Consider the following 9668-nt stretch of genomic DNA (forward strand, 5'->3'; position numbering starts at 1 on the left):
GAAAGGGGATCCTCAAAATCTTTATGTCTTTATCCTGAAAGAAAGGCAACATATAAAGAGAAACACGTTTATCTGCTGGAAGAATGTGAATACCAGGAAGAATACAGGCCTGTATACATATTGTTTAAAGGGGAAGGAAGGAAATGTACTAAACTTCAGTTTCTTTACAGTCATCAGCTCTACACTGATTTTATTTTAATCTGGATACTACTGAACAAATTGAGCAGGGATTGATGAATAATACGTAGATGAGACATTTTCTACATTCATACAGTATCCTTTCAAAACGAATTCTTTTACTTTAAAGAAAATATTTAAGTGTTAATATTCTTTAAGAAACATTCTGCATAAATTCTGCACAATGAAGAAATTCAATTATTGAGGTATTTGAAATATGCAGAAAATGATCTAAAAGTTTTATAATTAATGTGTAACAAATATTTGGTTTCAATGCATTAAAGGGTTTTGCGGAAGACTAGACATAATGAATACAATAATGAAGATAGTGCAGTCTTTAAACAACAAATGTTTCAATTTCAGGGAGGAGAGCTATGAAAGCTACTACAGAAAACATGGTCTGTGTAATCATATAACTGGGGCAAATTCTTGAATATCAAGGGCTTGGTTATAGTCAGCCATAGCTTCCTCAATCAAACCTATTTTACCACGAACTTCTGCTCTAAGACTGTATGCTAGAGCATCATTAGGCTTCAAAGACAGAGCTGCAAAAGAAGAAGGTAAATGTCAAGATATGTTTTATGCTAGCACTCAAAAATAGTCTCATTTAAAAAAAATAAAAACTATATAAAAATTTTATTACTTATTTGAAAACACTTTTTTCTTCCAATGTAACTAATTATTTAGTTAAGTCAAAAATACTGAATCTTTCTATAAAGGTAACTCGGGAAACACAGAACAGTCCTCTTTGAGGACAGGCTGACACATTGCAGGGAGTGCAACCTATGTCATGCAACAATTTGTGTATAAACTATTCAATGGGAAACTAATTTGCTCTGTAAACCTTCACCTAAATCACAATTTTAAAAAAGATGATAAATTTTACTGTTGTTGTATTACTATGCAACAATAGTTTTTTTTTAATTAAAAAATATACAAACACAAATAAGTTACTTTGATCTCTATATCTAAAAAAAAAAAATCTTTGAAAGGCTGATATTGTTTGTGTATAGTTTCCTAATAATTCTCTGTATCTCAGCTTAAACCTAAAAAAAAAAAAAAACTAAACCTGTTGCCGATGAGTCGATTCCAACTTCTTACAACCCAGAGGACAGGATAGAACTACTCCACAGGGTTTCCAAGGAGCGCCTGGTGGATTTGAACTGCCGACCTTTCGGTTAGCAGCCAAGGTCTTAACCATTAAACCACCAGAGCTCAGCTTACCAAAGCTTTAAATTAAGATATTACATAAAGGAATCTATATTGATTACAATGAAGGCATGATATCTATAAACTGTAATTGTTATGTAAGTTTACCGAAACAAACAGACCCATTGATTTTCTTCTTTTATAGTCTAAAAACAAACATATCAACCAATGTAATCTTAGCAAGAAATTATAAAATAATATACCTTTACTAAGGTCTGCTTCAGCTATTTCATATTGCTTTAAGCAGTAGTAGAAGTTTGCTCTGTTAAAATATACTGCAGCCCAAAAGGGACAACTATCAACTACATTTGCAAAATCTTCTTCTGCTTCTTCGTATTTCTTTAATATTGTATTTGTAACAGCTCGATTCATGAGAGCATACTCATCTTCTGGATCAAACTGTAAAGCCTTTGAGAAGTAGTCACAGGCCTATAAAATACCAAAGTAATAATAATTTGGATATATTTTAACTGGTAGCTATACAGCAATTTAAAGCACTTTTAATTTAAAATTAAGGCCAGTTGTGTACCAAGAGGGGCAGTGAAAGCATTCCAGTGCAGACAATAAGGAGGTGCACTGTCTGTAAAGAAAGTAAAAAACAATAATAAAACCAACTAGAAGTATGTTTTGCTTTTTACAATCACCATGTGTCAGCAATTCTAAACAATATCAGCAGTAAAATACTCCTCCCTGCAAGGGTGAAATGTTCCCACTACCGCTTCCTCCAACATTCCTGTACACCATTAGAAGTTGTTGTTAGGTGATGTCAAGTCAGTACCGACTCACAGCGACCCTACGTACAACAAAATACTGCCCGATCCTGCACCATCCTCACAATCCTTGCTATATTTGAGCCCATTATTGCAGCCACTGTGTCATTCCATCTCCTTAATGGTCTTCCTCTTTTTTTGCTGACCTTCTTCTTTACCAAGCATGATGTCCTTCTCCAGGGACTGGTCCCTCCTGGTAATATGTCCAAAGCAAGTGAGACAAAGTCTCACCATCCTCACTTCTAAGGAACATTCCGGCTGTACTTCTTCCAAGACAGACTTGTTCATTCGTTCTTCTGGCAGTCCATGTTATATTCAATATTCTTTGCAAACACCATAACTCAAATGCATCAATTCTTCTTCAGTCTTCTTTATTCATTGTCTAGCTTTCACATGCATATAAGGCGACTGAAAATACCATGGCTTGGGTCAGGCACATCTTAGTCCTCAAGGTGACACCTTTGTTTTTAACACTTAAAGAGGTCTTTTACAGCAGATTTGCCCAATGCAATACTGCAATACGTCGCTCGATTTCTTGACTGCTGATTTCATGCGCATTGATTGTGGATCCAAATAAAACAAAATCCTTGACAACTTTGAGCTTTTCTCCATTTATCATGATGTTGTTTATTGGTCCAGTTGTGAGGATTTCTGTTTTCTTTACGTTGAGGTGTAATCCACACTGAAGGCTGTGGTCGTTGATCTTCATCAGTAAGTCCTTCAAGTCTTCACTTTCAGCAAGCAATGATGTGTCATCTGCATATCGCAGGTTGTTACTGGGTCTCCTCCAATCCTGATGCTTCACTCTTCTTCACATAGCCCACTTTCTTGGATTATTTGCTCAGCATACAGATTGAATAAATATGGTGAAAGGCACAACCCTGACGCACACCTTTCCTGATTTTAAACCATGCAGCGTCCCCTTGTTCTGTTCAAACGACTGTCTCTTGGTCTATGTACAGGTTCTGCAGGAGCACAGTTAAGTGTCCTGGAATTCCATTCTTCACAATGTTATCCATAATCTGTTATGATCCACAAAGTTGAATGCCTTTGCATAGTCAATAAAACACAGGTAAACATCTTTCTGGTATTCTCTGCTTTAAGCCAAGATCCATCTGGCATCAGCAATGATATCCCTTTTTCCACGTCCTCTTCCGAATCCTGCTTGAATTTCTGTCAGGTCCCTGTTGATGTACTGCTGCAACTTTTTTTTAAATTATCTATAGCAAAATTTTACTTGCATGTGATATTAATGATATCATTCAATAGATAGTAAAACATAAATTAGAGAAGAAGGCCACAATAAGAAGATAAAATATAAATTAGAAAAACCACATTTTGCATATAAAAACAGTATTAAAGAGATAAATGTATTTTTAAAATAAGATTCTAAACCACACCGAAAGGGATAAAAACTCAGTTATACTATGAAAAGTTATGAGGAAAGAAGGGAGGGAGGGAAAGGATAGAATCAGCTTATAGAGAAGATCAAAGACTCTAGATTATTCACAATTTATCATCAGGCTGGAAGGGCCCTTCACAGTGTGTTCTGTAGACCAGTGGTGGAGAGTTGGCCTGAGGACCATTTGCTACAGGTCTGCAAAGAGATAAGTACATAAATGGAGAGTAAACGAATAGTAACTTCTATAGCATGACACTGCTATGACATCCAAGTATAAGATCATTTTTCCAGCAACTTGTTTTTATTTTAGTAATGTATTGATCTAGAATAAGTTGGAAATTAAAAAGAAAAAAAAATACTGACCCTTCACCATAAGTAGTTTGAGATGCCGATTAGACATTCTACTACCCAAGGCAGGTATTTCTATCCCTAATGGATGAAAATCTGGTTCCTACTTTAAAACTTACCTTAAAAGAAAAGTCATTTTTAACGACTGAGCTTGCTCTCTCCAATTTCTTACCACTCAATTTTTTCCGGACCCACTACTCAAGGCAGGGCCAAGCCTTTCTTCAGAAAGTAATCTGGCTTCTATTTACCTTCCTCTATTCCATGAGTTCTGCTCTTGCTAAAATTACAAATGTCCTCAAGCCTAGTAGATTTTCCAGTTCTTTTCTTCCAGCATATCCCTGTGGCATGCATACTCTTGATCTATTTTACCTTGTTAAAACTCTCTCTGCCCTTGAGACAATGTCTCCCTGGTTTTTCTCCTGCCTCTCTCTCTGATCATTTTCTCTCAGTATCCTTCACTGAACTATTTTCCCTGCTACCTGTACAATAACGCTCCCTAAGGATCTGCCCTCAATTTACTTCCATCAGAGGTGATACAAAACACTGATAGCATAGAGGTTAGGAGCCCAGTCCCTGGAGTCAGATTGCTGGGTTCGAATCCTGTCTGTACCATTTATTAAGTCTATGTCCTTGAGTGAGTTACTAAAGCTGTTTGCCTCAATTTCCTCATGTGTAAAATGGAAGTATAAAAAGAACTGCACTTCCAGTGTTGCTGTAGGATCAAGTGATCTAATACATGTAAAGTACTGAGAACAATATGCAGAACATAGTAGAGGTTCAAGCATGAGAAGAATAGACATTGTTTTCCAGTGTCCAGAAATGATGAGACAACAGTCTTCAGTCAATGCTCCATAAACTTTGCTGCCTCTCTGACTTTTGAGAGGCAATGAGATCAAGATTGTGCTTCCCCTCTCATCCTTGGATGGCAGCTATTCTATGTTAAGAACAGTTAAGTGTAGTTTAAGGATCCCTTGAGATGGTGGCAAAATTGGACATTCGTCTGTGAAGAACTTAAAAAGAATTCACTACTGAAGTGAATGATGGACAAAGAGACGAGGCAAGGGAGTGGCTCAAGGCAAGGCCAAGACTTCCTTCAGAAAGTAATTTAGGCTTCATTTAAATTCATCATTAAATTATCAATAAAAGCTAAATAATTCCACATCACAAAAAATATGACTTCAATCTGGTAGGAGCAAATGTTTACCTCAGCTAAGAGTAAAGAACCCAGTAAAACACCAATAGTGTGCCTAACTTTGAACAATGTAATTTTCATTATAGCTTCCAAAACATATTAGTTAGGAAATGAAAACCTATAAATTGAATGTTACTTGAAGTGCAGGAGTATTAACTAGAGACCAGTTATAGCCCGAAGACACCACAAGGGATAGCCATGATTTTTTAACAATTGATCTAATGTCCTTATTTCTGTAATTAATTAGAAAGCAGAGCCAGTTATTTTAAAAAGTCACCTCAAGTTCATGATAATAAACTAGGGCACCTGCATATAAATTGGAATTTATTCTTTTCTCTTATGGTGGGAAGCATGAAGCTCATCTACATGTGGTTTCAAATCATTAAGTCACAAATTAAAGACAAAAGAAGGGAGAACACAAATCATTAAGTGCTTTAACCCTTTAGAAATTATCTGATCTGTTGAGGGATACTTCCTCAACATATTCAAGAAAAAATTAAGACTCTCAGGAAAAGACAACTTTCGGTGCAGTTAGTGAGACAGAGGCGTAATATGCTGACCATGCTACCTAATTTTAATGTGGATTCTAGACTAATGGCCATGTTTTTTTTTAAAAAAAACATCTTTTTCCTTGGTGGTCAAAACAGGATGTACAACCACATGCCCCAAGGGGTTTTAACCAAGTGACCATCTGTACCCCTCAAAATACCCATACTCTGGAAGAGAAATTCAAGCTGGATTCAGAAGAGGACATGGAACCAGGGATATCATTGCTGATATCAAATGGATCCTGGCTGAAAGCAGAGAATACAAGAAAGATGTTTACCTGTGTTTTATTGACTATGCAAAGGCATTCAACTGTGTGGATCATAAGAATAACACTGCAAAGAATGGGAATCCCAGAACACTTAATTGTGCTCATGAGGAACCTCTATATAGATCAAGAGGCAGTCATTCAAACAGAACAAGGGTATACTGCGTGGCTTAAGTCAGGAAAGGTGTGCGTCAGGGTTGTATCCTTTCACCATACTTATTCAATCTGTATGCTGAGCAAACAATCCGAGAAGCTGGACTATATGAAGAAGAACGGGGCATCAAGATTGGAGGAAGACTCACTAACAACCCGTGATAGGCAGATGACACAACCTTTCCTGCTGGAAGTGAAGAGGACTTGAAGTACTTACTGATGAAGATCTACTTACTGATGAAGACCACAGCCTCCAGTATAGATTACGGCTTAAAGAAAAAAATCCTCACAACCGGACCAATAGCAATATCATGATAAAAGGAGAAAAGATTGAAGTTGTCAAGGATTTCACTTTACCTGGATCCACAATCGACACCCGTGGAAGCAACAGTCAAGAAATCAAAAGATGCATTGCATGGGGCAAATCTGCTGCAAAAGACCTCTTTAAGGTGTTGAAAAGCAAAGGTGTCACCTTGAGGACTAAGGTGTGCCTGACCCAACCCATGGTGTTTTCAATCCCCTCATATGCATGAGAAAGCTGGACAATGAATAAGGGAGACTAAAGAAGAACTGACGCCTTTGAATTATGGTGTTGGCAAAGAATATACCATGGACTACCGAAAGAATGAATGAATCTGTCTTGGAAGTATAGCCAGAATGCTCCTTAGAAGCAAGGATGACGAGACTACCCCATGCATACTTCGGACATGTTATCAAGAGGGATCAGTCACTGCAAAAGGACATCACACTTGGTAAAGTAGAGGGTCGGCAAAAAAGAGGAAGGCCCTCAAGGAAATGGAGTCACACAGTGGCTGCAACAATGGGCTCAAGCATAACAACGATTGTGACGATGGAGCAGGACTGGGCAGTATTTCATTCTGTTGTATATAGGGTCGTTATGAGTTGGAACTGACTTGATGGAACCTAACAACAACCGGAAAAGCTGAGTGCCATTATGATCAAGGTATTTTTTTCTTTTTGCCAGACAGACAAAGAAACTACATGTAAGCATCTTGTGACCATGATGTAAGGATCCAGTGAAACTATCTGTAATCACTAACTGTACTATTAATAATCAGTAACCAATCAGAGTGTGATTATTACAATATTCATTGATTTCCCTGTAATTGCCCTCCCTATGGTTTGGTTCTTTTTTACCCCAAAAGAATACCTGTATAATGAAACTGCCCTGGGACTACCTGGCTCCATTTTCAATGGGCTACATAGTTCCCCAATTGCAATTGTTTTAAACCCTTAGAAAACCTCTCTGTTTTAACTTGAAACAGTGTTCAAGTTTTTCTCTACAACAAGGTGCAAAATTGACAGGACTAATGACTGATTAGATGAAGGAGGTGAGGAAGAAAGAGACATGGTGGACTCTGATGTTTTTACTCGGGTGACTTTATGGAAAATGACATCTTGAATTCAGAGATGGTTTAAATAAAAAAGAGCTGGTTTAGAAGTATGGGATATGGAGATCAATTCAGTTTTGGCTTTAAAGCATTTGTAAAACATCTAGTTTTAGCAGCTGGTGATAAATAAGGGTTAGGAGCTTAGAAGAGAGGTGGAGACTGACAAGTAGTGTTGTTGTGAGGTGCCGTACAGTAGGTTCCAATTCATAGCAACCCTACCTACAACAGAATGAAACACTTCCTGATCCTGTGCCATCCTCACAATCGATGCTATGCTTGAGCCCATCATTGCAGCCACTGTGTCAATCCATCTCGTTAAGGATCTTCATCTCTTTCACTGACCCTCTACTTTACCAAGAATGAAGTCCTTCTCCAGGGACTGGGCCCTCCTGATAACATGTACAAAGTACGTGAGATAAGTTTCACCATCCTTGCTTCTAAGGAGCATTCTGGCTGTACTTCTTCCAAGACAGATTTGTTCATTGTTCTGACAGTCCACGTATATTCAATATTCTTCGCCAGAACCACAATTCAAAGGCATCAATACTTCTTCGGTCTTCCTTATTCATTGTCCAGCTTTCACATGCATATGAGGCAACTGAAAACACCATGGCTTGGGTTAGGTGCACTTTAGTCCTCAAAGTGACAAGTAGTGTAAGCTATGGGAATAGACGGCTTTCTGAGTAAGGAAATGTAGGGAGAAGAGGGCAGAGTATGGTTCCTTCCCTAATGACTTTACTGTCTAACTGGAGTGAGGAGGTAAGAGATGAACCCACAAAACCAAATGCAGAGTGGTATAAAGCAGTATTGAATCTGTATAGAAACAAAGCAGTTTAGAATCAGGATCTCATTTTAAATTCATAACCATGGACCTTAAATTAGAACTCAATGTTGTCTGGTAATCATACTACACTCCCCTAGTATGGTCACGCTCCCACTTTCCTCAACAATTATTTTATACCTTCTCTTTTCTCCTCGACTAGCTTTCTGTCCCCTTTTTGCACCCCCACTCTTAACTGGTGACTAACACACTTATTTCATGGAGAAAATATAATCAATAGATACAAATGCCTACTACCAAAATCTACCTATCTACATTATTCTACTGTGCCCAAACCCTCTGCCTTTCCTTATAACTAATAATAATTCTTCTCCTATAAAAGGCCACCCTGCAATTTTTGTAGTCTAATCCCATAAAATTTTCAGAAGACTTTTCTAATTATCCCCACCATTCTTTCTTACAACGATTTCTCCCTTTCTACGAGATTCTTCTCATTGACATAAGAACGTGAATCAGTATCACTCATCTTTAAACAAAAAAAAAAAAGATAACTCTTAACACCACAGACCACTCCCTCCATTTCATACTGTGCTTCACAGTAGAATTTTTTAAACCAGTTGTCTATAGTCACTTTCTCTAATTCTTCACCCCACATTCTCTCCACAACCCTTTTCATTCAAGCCTCCACTGCTCCTCTGACATATTCTTGCCAAAATCATCAATGACTTCCTCCATCCTCCTCTGACTTGAACTCTCAGCAGAATTTGACACAAGTAACAATTTTCCCTTCTCAAAGCAACTTATTCTCCAGATGATAGCATATTTCCTGCTTTCCTTCCCATCATCCTGACTGGGTGCTCCCTTCTCAGTCTCCTTTCTGGTGCCTCCTCTCTCCTCCACTTCTTCTTTTTTTATTATTTTTATTTTATTCCCATACAAAAATGTATACATACATTGTTATGTGACTCTAATTGCTCTCTCCATACTCTGAGAGCACACTCCTCCTTTCCACCTGATTTCTCATGTCCATTCAACCAGCTCCTAACCCTCTCTGCCTTCCCATCTCACCTCCAGACAGAAGCTGCCTGTTTAGTCTCTTGTATCTACTTAAGCTAAGAGGCACACTCTTTATAAATTAATGTCCCACAGTCCAGTCTAATCCCTGTCTGAAGAGTTGGCCTCGGAAATTGTTTTAGTTCTGGGCTGCTGGAGAATCCAGGGCCATGCTTTCCAGGGTTCCTCCAGTCTCGCTCAGACCATTAAGTCTAGTCTTCTTACTAGAATTTGAGTTCTGCACCCTACTTCTCTCCTGCTCTGTCAGGAACTCTCTGTTGTGTTCCCTGTCAGTGTGGTCATTGGTGGTAGCCAGGCACCATCTAGTTCTTCTGGTCTCAGGCTGATGAAGTCTCT

The 9668-nt window shown here is 38.1% G+C and overlaps 1 protein-coding gene across 1 annotated transcript in view; it reads right to left on the reverse strand.

Annotated features, from left to right (window-relative positions):
* Positions 1-585: 585 nt before the first annotated feature.
* The window catches only part of TTC6 (tetratricopeptide repeat domain 6), a 249006-nt gene continuing 239923 nt past the window's right edge, over positions 586-9668 (reverse strand). Inside the window, exons 32-33 of the mRNA XM_012555603.2 lie at positions 1590-1815; positions 586-722 (exon numbers count right to left, since the gene is read on the reverse strand). Coding sequence (XP_012411057.2) covers positions 586-722; positions 1590-1815 — 363 coding nt within the window. The remainder of the gene's footprint in view (positions 723-1589; positions 1816-9668) is intronic.

This window comes from Trichechus manatus, unplaced genomic scaffold, assembly GCF_000243295.1.
Source record: "Trichechus manatus latirostris isolate Lorelei unplaced genomic scaffold, TriManLat1.0 scaffold00043, whole genome shotgun sequence".
Classification (NCBI taxonomy): domain Eukaryota; kingdom Metazoa; phylum Chordata; class Mammalia; order Sirenia; family Trichechidae; genus Trichechus; species Trichechus manatus.